The 16,619-nt window shown below is 42.3% G+C and overlaps 1 protein-coding gene across 1 annotated transcript; it reads left to right on the top strand.

Moving 5' to 3' along the window:
• Positions 1 to 2,416: 2,416 nt before the first annotated feature.
• LOC119912608 (zinc finger protein 850-like) lies at positions 2,417 to 11,937 on the top strand. Its single transcript, XM_038731882.1, has 2 exons — positions 2,417 to 2,677; positions 6,880 to 11,937. Exons 1-2 carry the CDS (start codon positions 2,609 to 2,611, stop codon positions 9,322 to 9,324), a joined length of 2,514 nt encoding a protein of 837 aa, XP_038587810.1. The 5' UTR covers positions 2,417 to 2,608; the 3' UTR covers positions 9,325 to 11,937.
• The last annotated feature ends 4,682 nt before the right edge of the window (positions 11,938 to 16,619 follow it).

The following is a 16,619-nucleotide window of genomic DNA, read 5'->3' as shown; positions in this document are numbered from 1 at the left end:
TCTACCTGCCATCTTTACTGAGAGCTGCTGAAAAACAACCAAACTATTGTTTCACATCAGCGCTGCCTGAATGTAAGTTTTAGGAAGCAGCGTTGGTTCATGATGTTTCTGAAGTTGTTTTTGAGACATAAACATGTTTCCACTGCTCGAGAACTCAGAGAACATATTTAAACCTGAGGCTGTGATTTACAACATGAAACATCTTTGAGTCTTTACTGTCTGCAAATGAAGGAACGAGCTGTAATGAAACCATCACAGAGGCTGCTTCAGGTTCAGGTTTTGGTTTCAGGGTTTCTCCTTTGTTGCACTTAAAGGGTTATTTAGTTTGGACAAACGTGCTAAAGATCATCAGTGTGTCATGTCAACCCTCCAGCCTCTCTGACTGTGAGTCCCAGCAGCTCTCAGCTGTTTGAAGGAGAGTCTGTCTCTCTGAGCTGTGAGGAGGACGACAGCTCTGCTGGATGGACGCTGAGGAGGAACACAACCAGAGGAACCAGGACTCAGTGTGGAGCTGACTGGGGAAGATCAGCTGGTTCTTCCTGTAACATCAGCTACATCTTCCCATGGGACAGTGGAGTTTACTGGTTTGAGTCCAGAGAGGGAGCAACCAGTAACACCATCAACATCACTGTCACTGGTAAGATCAGACTGTGGAGTTAGTGTTGATGAAGCTGTGTGTAAATGATGAAATGCTGTAGTTTGTCTCTGTGTTGAGGTGGACCAGTGATCCTGCAGAGTCCTGTCCTCCCTGTGATGGAGGGACATGATGTCACTCTGCACTGTAAAACAGAGACCCCTCCCTCCAACCTCCCAGCTGGTTTCTATAAAGATGGCTCCCTCATCAGGACTGAGCCTACAGGTCACATGACCATCCACCATGTTAACAAGTCTGATGAAGGCCTCTACAAGTGTAACATCAGAGGTCGTGGAGAGTCTCCATCCAGCTGGATCTCTGTCACAGGTGAGGAGGTTACCTTTGATTTCAGGACTTATTCCATCCAGAGATTCACCTGATGAGCTTGATATGTCAAGTATGAATAAATGGGAATGGTTCAAACACGAAATTAAACAATAAGCAATTTAAAAAAAAATAAAAAAATCAATCAAACGTACAAGTAGTCTTGCCAGATTTAAAGATCGGACAAATGCAAATCAGCGATAGGAAGTGCAACAATAAATCTATTCGCAAAGCCTTCACTCTTAAATGTTTTCATGATTATGCAAAAAAAGCAAATATTAAAAAAATAGATAATAAATTACTAATCATAGATAAATATTTAAAATACCTGAAATGGCTGATTTCTCTAAAAATAAAATAAATGCAATTTAAAATTATTAATGGTTATTATCCAGCCGCAGAAACACTGAGAAGAAGATTCAGATTTGAAGTTGACCTCTGCTGTTTCTGTCTGGAAGAGACAGAAACTAATGAACATCAAAACGTGAAAGACTGGCTTAATGTCAGGATAAAGAACATAAATAATTTTGATAACCTGTCTAAGGAAATATGTGAGATGGTCAACATTATAATTATGGGAAAATATCATATTCACGTGTGCAAATGGAAGAAGCAAAAACCCATGTTGAAGTGTTTCAGGAATGAATTAAAGATTTATTTATCTTCCCTACAAGTACTGTCAGATACACACCAGCCAATACAAAAACTGTGTCACACTATGCTGCAATATTTAGTGTTTAATTTAGGATAAACAGATACAGCTGGATTACCTGTGTTATGGGTCTGGACTGATAACTGGTGTCCTCAGAACTCAATGTAATCTGTAGTTATACACAATCACCAGTATGTCTCCTCTCAGATAAAACTTTAGATAGTTTTTGTTTTGTAACTCATGACTCAAGACTCTCAAAACTACAATGTATGACATAGTAAAGATCAGGTGACACAGAAGGAAGAGCTGAACAAGAACTGTTGAATGACTGGAAATAATGTGCTTTCATTATAATTTCATAATTATCTATTTTATTTAAATCTTGCAGTGCAGAATCAAAAGTGCATTACTTGGTACACCAGGTTTAATTAATGTCGTAGGAAGAACGTGAAGTTTTGTGCCAACATTCGATCCGGGAACCGAATCGACCAGATCTAGTGACACACGTCCACTAATACTGAAGCTTGGTTTGGTGTCTGGTCTGCTTCTGCACCCCCTCCTCTCTTTCTGACCTTCTCAGGAGAGAAAACCTTCCTGTGAGCTCGAGAATATGGACAGAGCATCAAGACTGTCGTGATCTTATTTAACCTTCTCACTCACTTCCTGTATAAATCTACATGCAGCCTCTACACGTGTGTATAAATAATAACAGATGTAATAACAGCCTTTTATTTATTTTTGTCACACCATAAATTGTAGAAATCACAGCCCATCACAGAAGGCTACAAAAGAAGAAGCTACTTTGTTTCAAACAGGCTGTGAATCTGCTGCCTTAGCGACAGTAACTAAGGGGCGGGGCGAGACGCCGTGACATCGCGAGAACACTCCGCGGGATCCCGCAGCGCTCCTGTTTCTCAGCCTGAAGACCTCCGAGACCAGAATCCAGACTCAGTCCAGGACAACACGGCCCACCAGTCACAGCGGAGACCTGCAGGACGATGGAGAACCAGAACCCGGACCGCAGGAGCCAAACAGCAGCCTCGTGCTCTGATAGCACCGATGTTCAGGTCAGTGTTCATGACTTCATCACGAGACTAAAGACACGAGGAAGAGTCTCGAGGGTCCGTGTATCATCCGTTCATTCTGTTGTTAGAGATCAGAGCCTGAAAACCCGCTCCAGGGTTTGTGTTGAGGTGGTTTGATTTCCAAAGTGTCTCCGTGGTTCCTGTTTTCATCTTGAAGAGAGGAAGCTGAAAGAAACATTGTGAGTTTTCTTTCAGTTTCCTCTCTTCAAAATGGCGTTTCTCTTTTCTTTGTTCTGTGGGTTTTCCCGCGCGGCGCATGCGCGGTGCAGCCCGTGTTGTGTCGGGAGCGCGCAGCAGAAACAATGCTGGTGAAAAGTGAAGCAGAGTCATTATATTTCCTCGTGTGTTGGTGAGTTTATCACAGTGACAAACAGTCTGCCTGCGTTATTATTCTCTGAATGATCGTCGTGCAGGTTTCTGCTCTAAATAGTATCTGTGGAGATCAGAGTCTGTCTGGAGTTTAGTTTTCCTCCACTGGTGCTCAGCTTTTCAACACATCCTCTTTTGAGGTTTGGCCTATGTGATGTTCCTCCACTGGGCCTTTTGGCTGTTTCACAAAAGATAGCAGATGTCCAGATATCCTGGCTGAAATAAACCGTGACTCGGTTTCACATAAGCAGTAGCACATAAGTTACCATGGCAGCTAGCCTGCTCCAGACCAGGCTAACGGACAGGCCGAGTTAACCCTGGTGCATTATCTGCATAATTTCCTTTTGTTCCATGTTCTTATATATGTGCTTTGCATATTAGCAGTTTGTGGTTATTAGGTTTCATAATTGGAGAAGATGTGTGCACCATACTTTGCACACAATGAGCATCAGCGAGTAGGTTTACGTGGAATTAAAGCCCATGTAAAGAAAAACTATAAATAAAAGAAAGTAACACGGGCACAGCAATAAGGCAGCATTTATATTAGGTTGCCACTTAATGTAATGACCCCCCCCCCCCTTTGAGTGGCACCCTGAAATATATAGATATATAGATATATATATATATAGATATATAGATATAGATAGATATAGAGATATAGATATATATATATATAGATATATCGATAGATAGTTTATTTTTTCATTAAGTTTCATAATTGTATAGTAGTCCTAAATTATAGTCCCACTTCAATAAGGAGGCTACATTGTGCACTGTTTATTCATGAAACAACAGGGAGAGCACACCACAATGTTTTGTGAGTTTTCTTCTCTCCCTGGGATCATCTGCTGCGAGCTTGAGAGAAAAAGATGAATACCTTGCGTTACAGTCAGGCTTACAGTGTGCTTTGTATTGATCAGTTCTCTTTCTAGTTGCTGGATTTCCAATTTCCTCCCTCCCTCCTCTTTTTATCCACATATCTATATCCACGCCCTGCCGGGGTTTTATTGATATTTAATTTTGTTAATTTTTTCAAGTGTGTGCAGTTCAGACATCAATTCCTTCAGGTAATACTTACTACATTGCCAGACTGGCTGTCAGACTGTAGGACTACAGCCTCAGTCCAAGTTACAAATATGATACAGTATTTTCTATGAGCACCATACAATTTACTACTTTTCTATTATCCATATTGACTAAACAAGTACACCATTTCACACAAAATTGACCAATAGATAAAACGTGGAATGTACACATCACCTGCCAGCTGAATTTTGCTTCCTTTTCATATAAATATATTTCCACCAGAAATTGATGCAGAACACTTCTCCAGAAAACGTCTGGGGGAGGACTCTCAAACTCCCCACTCACATGTCTCAGGATCAAATTTTACTTCAAAATAGGGTTAAATGGTTAAAAGGTGTATCGTCACACCCCAAAACTGAGCCCTTATGTCCCCACCACTTTAAACACAAAGTTACTATTGCTGCTCTATAAATAAAAATTAAATTGAATAGACTCGTGGTTCTAATTAATAAGTTTGCGGAGTGACATTAACGTCCACTGCTTAGTTTTGAGGAATATTACGTTACCATTCATGGTAACATTATGACAGCTTCAGTTTAAAGCAGTGATACTTTTAGCTACTTACTTATTAAGTGGCCCATCTGTTGTCTGCCACGCCCTTTTCTCGCTGTTCTAATACTGCGGCTGTGTTTCTTTCTATATCTCTTTAATATTGTTAGCATTTCTTCATCATACACCTTTTTACACACAGTGAGTAAAAGCGAATAAAGTACGCTGCACACGTCTTTTCCACTTCAACACCAATGAATCTGAAGAAAGCTGTTGATGTCCATTTATCTGAATTACTTACTACCAGAAATATGATCTCAGAAAAATAATTTAGGATTTACCTGTCTGTAGTCTACAGGACAGAGCTGTATGCTACACCAGTCTAAGTTTGTACGTGATGTTGGACAAAAAGGTAGTAATAAAAATACAGCTACCAGCAGTGTTAGGCAAGCTACTTGGAAAATGTAAACATACTCAAACTCGCCAAACTTTGCACACATGTCAGAAGTGGTGAAAAATTTCGTATTTTATTTGCGCATGGGCATGGCAAAATGGCTCGCTAGCGCCCCCTACTAAATTAGAAAAAATTAGCCCCTCAGCCACGTTCAACCTACATGCACAAACTTTTCTGGGGGCGTGTATGTTATTAAGACACACAAAAAAGCCTCAAGAACCCATATCCCAAACTCAACAGGAAGTCAGCCATTTTGAATTGAACTTTATTACTTTTATTTTTGGATGATTTACACACTCCGTACTTTAACTAACTCCTCCTAGGGATTTAGTCCGACCGACTTCAAATTTGTGCTGTGCCTTCTAAAGGCATTGACGATAAGTTGTGCTATTTGCAAATTTTCGTCAATGGGCGTGTCCGTGGCGTGGCACAGGAAGTTCTTGTAACTTCAGTGTACATGCTCACATCTGAAACAAACTTTACGTGCTTGATAACTCTCCCACCCCGCAGACATCTACACACCAATACCGATTTATATTCATAGCGGCAAGTGCTATGTAGCTCCACATAGGGGACACAGGAAGTGACATATAACACCTTCATGCGGCGTCATAACCGCGTAACACATTCACAGCCGCACCGGCAGAGCTCCAGAATATGCAACTCGGCCGAGTCACGCGCGGACGCGCTACAAGTGCGAGGGCCCGCCCAACGCTGCTTGCAGCTTTAATTTTGTTAATTTTGTTTTTCCTCTTTCTTTAGTTTTTATAATGCAATTATTATTTATATCATTTTTTGTTTATAATAGAGCACTTTATTTGTGCTCTGGCAACATTGTTAACCTAAACATTCATGGTAATAGGCCTAAAGCAGAGAGAGAAGCTTTGTTCTGTTAACATCGCAATAAAGTGAATTTGAATGATTTGAGTTATTTCTCTCCATTGAAACAAGTTCAACAACAGAAATACATTTTCAGAAACACTTAAAGTTTTAAGGTTCTAAGGTGCTTTATCAGGATGATTGAATAAAATATTGATTAATTGGCAAAAAATATTTTCCTTTTAGAATACACAAAATAAGTCGTTAGATTAATCGAAAAATAATTAAGATTAATTTGAAAAATAATTATGTATAGCCCTACTTTAAATTTCTACCTAGCAAGCAAGTTTGGTTAAGTAACTTAAAAAAATATAACGTAAACTTACTCAAATCCCTTCTGCCGCCCACTAAAAGTGGCTTCGTTGCCAGTCCACCATCGGATCAGGGCATCTGTGTCCTCATCTTGATTTGAGTTACAAATCATAACAACATTAAACATTAGCTTGGTAGACTTTGCATAAACGTTAAAATGTGACCTACCATCTGGGTATATTTGCCACACTGAAGATGTAGCTTTTGTTTCCATACTACATTTAGGTCGAATCAGTACATACTACTAGTATAGTAGGCAGTTTAAAATACAGCCTTAGTTTGTTGTATGGGTCAAGTTTCAACAGCACGGGACCCGTTTTTTTAAACCATGATGCAACTCCTTAATGGGATGTGGCTCAATTATTAAGAAATGTCGGTATCTGTGATGATCAGTCTGATTCCTATAGAGGTCCGTGCCACCCGAGGCCCCTCTGTGGACACCCCTGCAGTTGGTTGTCACAAGTGGTAATGCATTAGTCAAACTTTACCATTGTGGGTTTTGTTCCACAGACATGCTCTAAATGTAATTTATGGTTCTAGATAGCTCGCTCCACCTTACTGTCTTTTTCTCTGTATGTCTGTCTGTCTGATATAGAGAGGGAGAGATGGGCTCAAACGTCATCAATGTCAGCACTGTGACAAATCCTTCAAAACATCTGGAAATTTAAAGCTTCATCAGAGAGTTCACACTGGAGAGAAACCGTACAGCTGTGACCAGTGTGGGAAAGCTTTCACTTTATCAGGTAACCTAAAAAAACACCAACTTATTCACACTGGAGAGAAAACGTACAGCTGTGACCAGTGTGGGAAAGCTTTCATTACATCAGATCGGTTAAAGGTGCACCAACGTGTTCACGCTAGAGAGAAACCGTACAGCTGTGACCAGTGTGGGAAAACCGTCACTACAAAGAGTGCCCTGGCTAAGCACAGATTCATTCACACTGGAGAGAAACCATACAGCTGTGACCAGTGTGGGAAAGCTTTTGCTGGATCAGATGGGCTAAGGGAGCACCAGCGTGTTCACACTGGAGAGAAACCTTACAGCTGTCAGCACTGTGACAAATCCTTCAAAGGATCTTCAACTTTAAAGATTCATCAGAGAGTTCACACTGGAGACATGCACAGCTGTGACCAGTGTGAGAAAACCTTCACTACAAAAGGTGCCCTGGCTAAGCACAGATTCATTCACAGTGGAGAGAAACCGTACAGCTGTGACCAGTGTGGGAAAGCTTTCACTGCATCAGGTTGCCTAAAAAGACACCTACTACTTCACACTGGAGAGAAACCGTACAGCTGTGACCAGTGTGGGAAAGCTTTCACTGCAGCAGATCAGCTAAAGGAGCACTACCGTGTTCACACTGGAGAGAAACCTTACAGCTGTGACCAGTGTGGGAAAGCCTTCACTACAAAAGGTGCCCTGGCTAAGCACAGATTTGTTCACACTGGACAGAAACCGTATAGCTGTGACCAGTGTGGTAAAGCTTTCGCTAAATCATATCAGTTAAAGGTGCACCAACGTGTTCACACTAGAGTGAAGCCGTACTGGTGTGACCAGTGTGGGAAAGCTTTCTCTGACTCAAGTTACCTAAAGGTGCACCAACGTGTTCACTCTGGAGAGAAGCCGTACGGCTGTGACCAGTGTGGGAAAACTTTTACTCGATCACATGACCTAAAAATCCACCAACGTGTTCACACTGGAGAGAAGCCGTACGGCTGTGACCAGTGTGGGAAAACTTTTACTCGATCACATGACCTAAAAATCCACCAACGTGTTCACACTGGAGAGAAGCCGTACGGTTGTGACCAGTGTGGGAAAGCCTTCACTGCAAAACGTGCCCTGGTTAAACACAGACGCATTCATACTGGTGAGAAACCTTACAGCTGTGACCAGTGTGGGAAAGCTTTCATTGCATCAGATCGGCTAAAGGTGCACCAACGAGTTCACACTGGTGAAGAAACGTACAGCTGTGACCAGTGTGGGAAAGCTTTTGCCACATTAGGTTGTCTAAAGGGGCATCAACGTGTTCACACAGGAGAGAAGCCGTACAGCTGTGACCAGTGTGGGAAAGCTTTCACCACATTAGGTTGTCTAAAGGGGCATCAACGCGTTCACACAGGAGAGAAGCCGTACAGCTGTGACCAGTGTGGGAAAGCTTTTGCTTCATCAAGTTATTTTAAGTTGCATCAACGCGTTCACACACGAGAGAAGCCGTACAGCTGTGACCAGTGTGGGAAATCTTTTGCTTCAGTGGGTTATCTAAATGTCCACAGACGCTTTCACACTGGACAGAAACCATACTGGTGTGAAAAGTGTGGGAAAACTTTTACTACATCAGGTGGTCTAAAGTATCATGAACGCGCTCACACAGGAGAGAAGCCGTACGGCTGTGACCAGTGTGGGAAAGCGTTTGCTACAGAAGGTTATCTAAAAATCCATAGACTCATTCACACTGGACAGAAACCATACTGGTGTGGAAAGTGTGGGAAAACATTTACTACATCAGGTAATCTGAAGTTGCATCAACGCATTCACACAGGAGAGAAGCCGTACGGCTGTGACCAGTGTGGGAAAGCTTTCACTGCATTAGGTTGTCTAAAGTTGCATCAACGCATTCACACAGGAGAGAAGCCGTACAGCTGTGACCAGTGTGGGAAATCTTTTGCTTCATCAGGTTATTTTAAGTTGCATCAACGCGTTCATACAGGAGAGAAGCCGTACAGCTGTGACCAGTGTGGGAAAGCTTTTGCTTCAGTAGCTAATCTAAATGTCCACAGACGCTTTCACACTGGACAGAAACCATACTGGTGTGAAAAGTGTGGGAAAACTTTTACTACATCAGGTAATCTGAAGTTGCATCTACGCATTCACACAGGTGAGAAGCCGTACGGCTGTGACCAGTGTGGGAAAGCCTTTACTACATCAGGTGGTCTAAAGTATCATGAACGTGCTCACACTAGAGGTCTGCAAGCCCGTCGGGTTCCGACGTGCCGCTTCAGCACCTCTAAAGTACGCTCCGTCACAGCGCCCTTACACAAATAAAATCCGAGACTTCATCTAGCCTGATAGGGTAAGTCTAATGGATTTCCTTATTTACTATTAGGTTTGGTAGCTAATAATGGTTTCTGATCACCCTTTAAAACAATGTGCAGGTACGCCTTGCATTTAAATAGGCCTAATTAATTATTTGGTAGTAACTTAATAATTAGGCGGATGGCACGTTTCAGGCGCTCCGGCACCTAATAATTTACAAACTAGTATTATTCAGCATGGTTGTATTGAATATATTCTAAATAGCCTAAGCAATAGGAACATAGGCTACTTGTGCGTTACTATACACGTGACGTTGAACATGCAGAGCAGTGAGAAATTGGAGTGTGTTTAGGCCAATGTGTGCGTATATCCAAAATAAGCGCGCGACAGGCAGCTGAAGTTGATGTCGGGCTCGGGTCGTGCTGAATAATTGCAGATGTTATCGGGTCGGGTTGGGCTTTCCGAAGCCGTACAGCTGTGACGAAAGTGATTCAGTGCAACAGGATGCAAGGGCTCAAAAATTCTGTAAACAGGAACGGGACAGCCCTTTGCCCCATAATCACGTTACCTTGATGACGCTGAAACATGTTGCACACTTTTTATTTCGAGTGGTAGCTAGATTTTTAGGTATTGCAGTTCTTGTCCTACAGAGTAGAGGAGAGGTAAATGTCAATAAACCTTTGTCAATAATTAATGCACTATTGTCGGTTAAATAATTGAATAAACTGTGTGTAATAAGGTGATTGCTTTCCTCTGACTTCATGTGTTCTATGTAGGCTACAGCGTTGGTGTTGATGCTTGTTTGTTCACCATATTTCTTTTGTTATTATGCGGATTTGACGTGATTTTACTTTGCTTCCAGGCTTCCCCTGGTAACCCCCGTGTTTTGCGTCATACCGCTATAAACTGGGCAGTTCCCTCACGCAGAGTCTGCAGAAATGCGGACTTACGAAAAGGGCTCAAAAAGGGTTTAAGAAAGGCTCAAAATGTCAGCGAGAGCCCTCGCGCACATGACGATTTGACAGCGGGACAGCCTTAAGCCCTCGTGGACTTCCCGGGAATGCGCCTCAAAGTCTGAGGGTGAACATTGCGATTGGTCCTAGTAGTGTGACGAGACACTTGGGTCACATGAGAAGACACAAGATCGGCTTCACTAGAACGAGACATGATTTTAAGACTATTTTAAAAGAAATCAAACTGAATTATATGAACAGTTTGAGCATTAAACATTTAATTTCCTGTGTTCTGGTTAAAATGACAATTTTAATAATAATAATTGAGTGGAATCCATGCGACCCTGAACTTTAGACTCCCAGTACCGCCACTGGCCACACAGTCCCACAGCATGATGGAACCTCCACCAATTTTTACTGTGGGTAGCAAGTGTTTGTCTTGCTCGCACTGTATTCTTTTGCCGCCATGCATAACGACTCATGTTATGACCAAATAACTTAATCTGTGTCATTCATAAGTCTACAGCACCTTCTTCCAAAATGAAGCTGGCTTGTTCAAATGTGCGTTTGCATACCTCAAGCGACTCTGTCTGTGGCGTGTGTGTGCAGAAAAGGCTTCTTCCATATCACTCTCCCGTACAGCTTCTCCTTGTGCCAAGTGCGCTGAATTGTTGAACGATGCACAGTGACACCATCTGCAGCACGATGATGTTGTAGGTCTTTGGAGGTGGTCTGTGGGCTGCCACTTCTGGCCTTAACAAGAACTGTGCCTGTGGTCTTCCATTTTCTCACTACGGACACTGACAGCTCGCGATGGCTTTTTGTAGCCTTCCCCTAAACCATAATGTTGAACAATCTTAGTTTTCAGGTCATTTGAGAGTTGTTTTGGGGCTCCCATGTTGCCACGCTTCAGAGGAGAGTCAAAGAGAACAACAACTTGTAATTTAAATATGTTTTCTCATGATTGGATGCACCTATGAAGTTCAAGGCTTGATGAGCTCACCAAACCAAATGTGTGTTCCAATTAATCAGTGCTAGTTAGTTACAGGTTTTCAGATCAACACAATGGCAAAGGTGCTCAAATTTATGCATCTGTCGAATCTTGTGGCAACTTTGATTTTGACAAAACTGCTTAAATTAAATATGTTTTGATTCCCTAGCTTGCTCACTACTGAAGAATGTCTCTGTTCTACAAAAACAGCTGAAGCTAATTTCTTTTGTTTACTAATGATGTGTCTACTTAAACGGTAAGATGAGAGCATTCATTGATGAACTGACTTTTTTTTTATAAACTCAATGTGACAATGGATCGGCCAAAGGGGGAACTGTAATGGAAACAAATATATTTTACCTCTATGTACTTTTATTAATCCTCTATATGTCATTCTTATGTTCTTTGCTCATCCCTATGTACCACTTAGTGTACCAGTGTTTTGATATAACAACCTTCTGTGAGATTTTGTTTCATGCTTTCCTGTGAGAAAGGAGTTTCCACTGTGGCTCAAGGCTGAGAAAGGCTTTTCTGTTGGACTCCGCAATTATTCTCTAGCATTAAATGTCTTCTCTGTTTCTCTGGGTCAGACTCTCTAACAGCCCTCTGGTGTAGGAGCTCTGCCCTTCAGCTGAATCACTCTGTTATTCTTACTTTAATAAATATCACAAAGACACCTGTTTGTTGTAATGTCTTTATTTCTTCAAAAGGAAATTTGCCATTTCCACTAAAAATCAGTTGGCGTAACCTCAGACCCAGACAATTTTCTAGTTGACCTTCAAAAGTAGGGATGCACCGAAACGAAAATTCTTGGCCGAAGCAGAAACTGAATAAAATGAGAAAATTTGTACATTCAAATTTTTTTTATCCTTTGCATAAATGATATAGTCAAAGTGCTTTTTACTCAGTGTAAAGTAGATTACATGCCTTTCTGTGAATATAATCCAGTTAATCTTATTTTCATACTGTGTAGACGCCTTATTTTGAAAACCAGATGTCGCACGTGTATCCTCGAGCTACATTTATCAAGTCTGACCCAGTTTGATAAATAATATTATATGTGGTTCTCGTTTCACGTAACATGAAGACTTCACAGCCTCTCTTCAGGTAGGACTCTCATACTGCAATACTTGTCTTTGTAAAGAGACAAACTGACAGGATAAAGTCGCTGACAGTCAAAAGGTCTTTTGACTTATTGGGCCGAACACCGAAAGTGCTATTTGTTACCATTTTCGGACGATTCATTTCTGTGGCGGAACAAGCGGTGCATCCCTTATTAAAAAGACAAATACAGCTTATATATACACTCACCTAAAGGATTATTAGGAACACCATACTAATACTGTGTTTGACCCCCTTTTGCCTTCAGAACTGCCTTAATTCTACGTGGCATTGATTCAACAAGGTGCTGAAAGCATTCTTTAGAAATGTTGGCCCATATTGATGGATAGCATCTTGCAGTTGATGGAGATTTGTGGGATGCACATCCAGGGCGCGAAGCTCCCGTTTCACCACATCCCAAAGATGCTCTATTGGGTTGAGATCTGGTGACTGTGGGGGCCATTTTAGTACAGTGAACTCATTGTCATGTTCAAGAAACCAATTTGAAATGATTGGAGCTTTGTGACATGGTGCATTATCCTGCTGGAAGTAGCCATCAGAGGATGGGTACACGGTGGCCATAAAGGGATGGACATGGTCAGAAACAATGCTCAGGTAGGCCGTGGCATTTAAACGATGCCCAATTGGCACTAAGGGGCCTAAAGTGTGCCAAGAAAACATCCCCCACACCATTACACCACCACCAGCAGCCTGCACAGTGGTAACAAGGCATGATGGATCCATGTTCTCATTCTGTTTACACCAAATTCTGACTCTACCATCTGAATGTCTCAACAGAAATCGAGACTCCTCAGACCAGGCAACATTTTTCCAGTCTTCAACTGTCAATTTTGGTGAGCTCTTGCAAATTGTAGCCTCTTTTTCCTATTTGTTGTGGAGATGAGTGGTACCCGGTGGGGTCTTCTACTGTTGTAGCCCATCCGCCTCAAGGTTGTGCGTGTTGTGGCTTCACAAATGCTTTTCTGCATACCTCAGTTGTAACAAGTGGTTATTTCAGTCAAAGTTGCTCTTCTATCAGCTTGAATCAGTCGGCCCATTCTCCTCTGACCTCTAGCATCAACAAGGCATTTTCGTCCACAGGACTGCCGCATACTGGATGTTTTTCCCTTTTCACACCATTCTTTGTAAACCCTAGAAATGGTTGTGCGTGAAAATCCCAGTAACTGAGCAGATTGTGACCCGTCTGGCACCAACAACCATGCCACGCTCAAAATTGCTTAAATCACCTTTCTTTCCCATTCTGACATTCAGTTTGGAGTTCAGGAGATTGTCTTGACCAGGACCACACCCCTAAATGCATTGAAGCAACTGCCATGTGATTGGTTGATTAGATAATTGCATTATTGAGAAATTGAACAGGTGTTCATAATAACCCTTTAGGTGAGTGTATATATACAGTCTCTGATCAGTAGTTGGTGTACTTTACACTGTAAATTTCCAACTAAACTGAGGCTTTGTTGACCATTTCCTCTCTGCTCGCCTGTCATTCAGCGGTCTTGTGACGAGTTTGCATGCCGTGCAGCCGACAACTTCATGCATGTTGTGGTTCCCCGTAGGTCTATTTTATGCTATTTAGAAATGATATAATATACTGTGTGTGGTATCAATGGTGATAAATAATCCTTATGTCCTGCAAGGTGCAGACAACTCTGCACAACAGGCTGCGTCCCTTCAGCACGTGTTCCTCTTCTGCCACTGCACATGCGCACTGACGTCCCAGGGTTAGGGGAAGGGCTTTGGTTTTATACACGCACATTTAGTTAAAGCTTGCTTTTTTTCACATTTTATTTAGAGCATTATACAGTCCAAAAGTATTGGAATGGTAAGGCAAATTCATTGTTTTTGTTGTTCACTGAAGACATTTGGATTTAAGATCAAAAAATGAGCATGAGACAAGAGTTCAGAATTGAACCTTTTTAATGGTAGCAGGGTTGAGAAATCAATAGAATGGCTCAAACACCAGCTGAGAAACTGAGGCGTATTGCCAGAGATGAGATGCAGATCTAGAGATGGGACAGAATTACTTAGAAATAGAACACGTGTGATGGAGAAAATGGGAAACTGGACTGTATATAAAGTCATATCCCTATTTAGGCTACAATCAAACAGGTTGTCATTTTAATGTGACTTCATGGGTGTTGGCATAATCATTTTTTTATTAACATAGGCCTATGCATAATTAACCACTAGTTAATTATGCAGGTTGCTAGTGCCAGCCAACATTAGCGATGTCATGCACCAATGTCTTTTTGGCCTTGTACTAAACTATAGCTAAACTTCTTTTACCAACTATCTGTGGTACAAGCAGCGTGTAAACTATGGGGGAGCTCGGCTCCTCTTAGTGAACCATGGCATGCTATTTTTGCCATTGCCTTTTCTAAATCTTCCATATAATCATGGATCATGTGTAAAATGAGGAGCATCGGGCTTCATCCAGCCAGAGGGAATGATCAGTGACGCGATCTCCTCCCAGGCTGAGGACGGATTGGATGATGGTTACCATGATGTCATCACCGCTGTCACCACAGAGCCTCACTTCGGAGCTGATCAGAAATCAAAGAGAGAAAAGTTGTTTTCAAAGGAGCATGATGAAAGTGAAACGTCCTGTTTTGATCCTGCAGTCACAAACCGTTAACTTCTACTTCTAACTGCAGCAGCACCAAAACAAGCGGTGGAAGCTGATTTACAAAGGTGGAAAACCTCTTTATCGTCTTCTCACTCTCACATTACTTATTAAATATCATGTTTTCTAATGAACTGCATCACGTGTGGAAAACAAAGCCCACTCTTTGGCCTCTGAGTCTGTTTGGGGTCAAAAGAAACCTCCAGACTTTCACTCTGTCCTTCAGAGTCTAACAGAGCTTCCAGAGGTTTTGTTGAAGAGTCAGACTGTGTTTGAGCGCCACCTGCTGCTCATTAAGCAGACAGACCAATAAAGATGAAGAATAAAGAGAACAGAGTGCTGCTGTTCCTCCATCTTCTGCTCCATTGTTTTACTCTCTCTGGATGCTGCTGTGCTCCGACAGGAAATCACTGACGTTTAGTGGCTGAACGAGCAGCTTTGATTTGTTATTGAACTTTCTAATGTGTCTGTTAGCTCACATGTCTTTGACCTTTACACCTCAGCTCATGTCAGCGTTGATGTTTCCTCCCTTACTGTAACGTACAGAAGCTGATGTGCTTCCTGCAGTAGTTTGGCTTGTATCTGCTGTAAGCTGCAGTTAATAATTAGATCTGTTCTGGCTCTATTATTACTGAGGGATTCTCTGTTGTTTGACTCTTATGGCCCAGAAAAGGTAAGAATTAACAAAATAAAAGCTCCTGTGGTGAGTCAACAATTTTCAAGTACTGAGATTTTTTTTTATACCAGAACTGAGATGAAAATATGATAGTAAGTTACTTCATATCTCATCAGTAAGACTCAGTGAGTGTTGATTTTTTTCATAATGTATAAACTGTTGGGAGTTTAACTCATAACTATATATATATATATATATATATATATATACACTAAATATGAACTCTTCATGTGTTTGTGTGTAAACTTCTTAATTTGTAAACCAGTAACTAAAGCTGTCTGATAAATGTACAATATTTCCCTCTGAGATGTGAAGTAGAAGTAAAAAGTAAAGTACAAGTATCTGTGTTATGGTGGTGTGGTGTGGGGACAGAGGTCACCCAAATGCAATCCTCAGGTTTAACTGCTTTTATTAAGGATAAAAGGGGTGAGGGATTGGAGTTGAGGGAGAGGTGGATGCGGACGGAGAACAGAGGGCCGGGGGACACTGGGGCAGAGGAAGAAAGGAGGCACGGGAGAACTGGGAGGACACCGTGGGGGAAGCCCGAAGGGAGGGGTCAGGTGTCCGGCTGGTGTGGGTCCAGGGTCCGAAACAAGACGAGACACAAGGGACTTAGAGAGAGGGTCAGGCAGGGCAGAACTGAGGAAATAGGGCCAGACTGGGAAGGTCAGGAATTCGAGAGCCTGAGCTGAGTTCCACAGGGGGCCGAGCCGCGGGTCAACATGGAGGTCGGTTAAGTAGTAACCTCTCCGGAGTTCGGGCTAAGGGACGACTGGGATGAGGGCGAGACCTCTCCAGAAGCCGGAGAGTTGGGCTGGAGGCCGGCAGCGAGACAGCAGCAGGGGGATTCAGGGATGGGACTGCTGGGCTGAGGGCCTTGGTGCGAGGAGCAGGGGTCGGCCTGACTGCCGACCAGTCATGGGGGGCCGGCTGAAGGGT

Source organism: Micropterus salmoides, unplaced genomic scaffold (assembly GCF_014851395.1).
Source record: "Micropterus salmoides isolate LMB-PRFRI ecotype aquatic unplaced genomic scaffold, ASM1485139v1 Ms_hic_scaffold_2, whole genome shotgun sequence".
In the NCBI taxonomy this organism is placed as follows: domain Eukaryota; kingdom Metazoa; phylum Chordata; class Actinopteri; order Centrarchiformes; family Centrarchidae; genus Micropterus; species Micropterus salmoides.
This window is presented reverse-complemented; position numbering and strand designations above follow the sequence as displayed.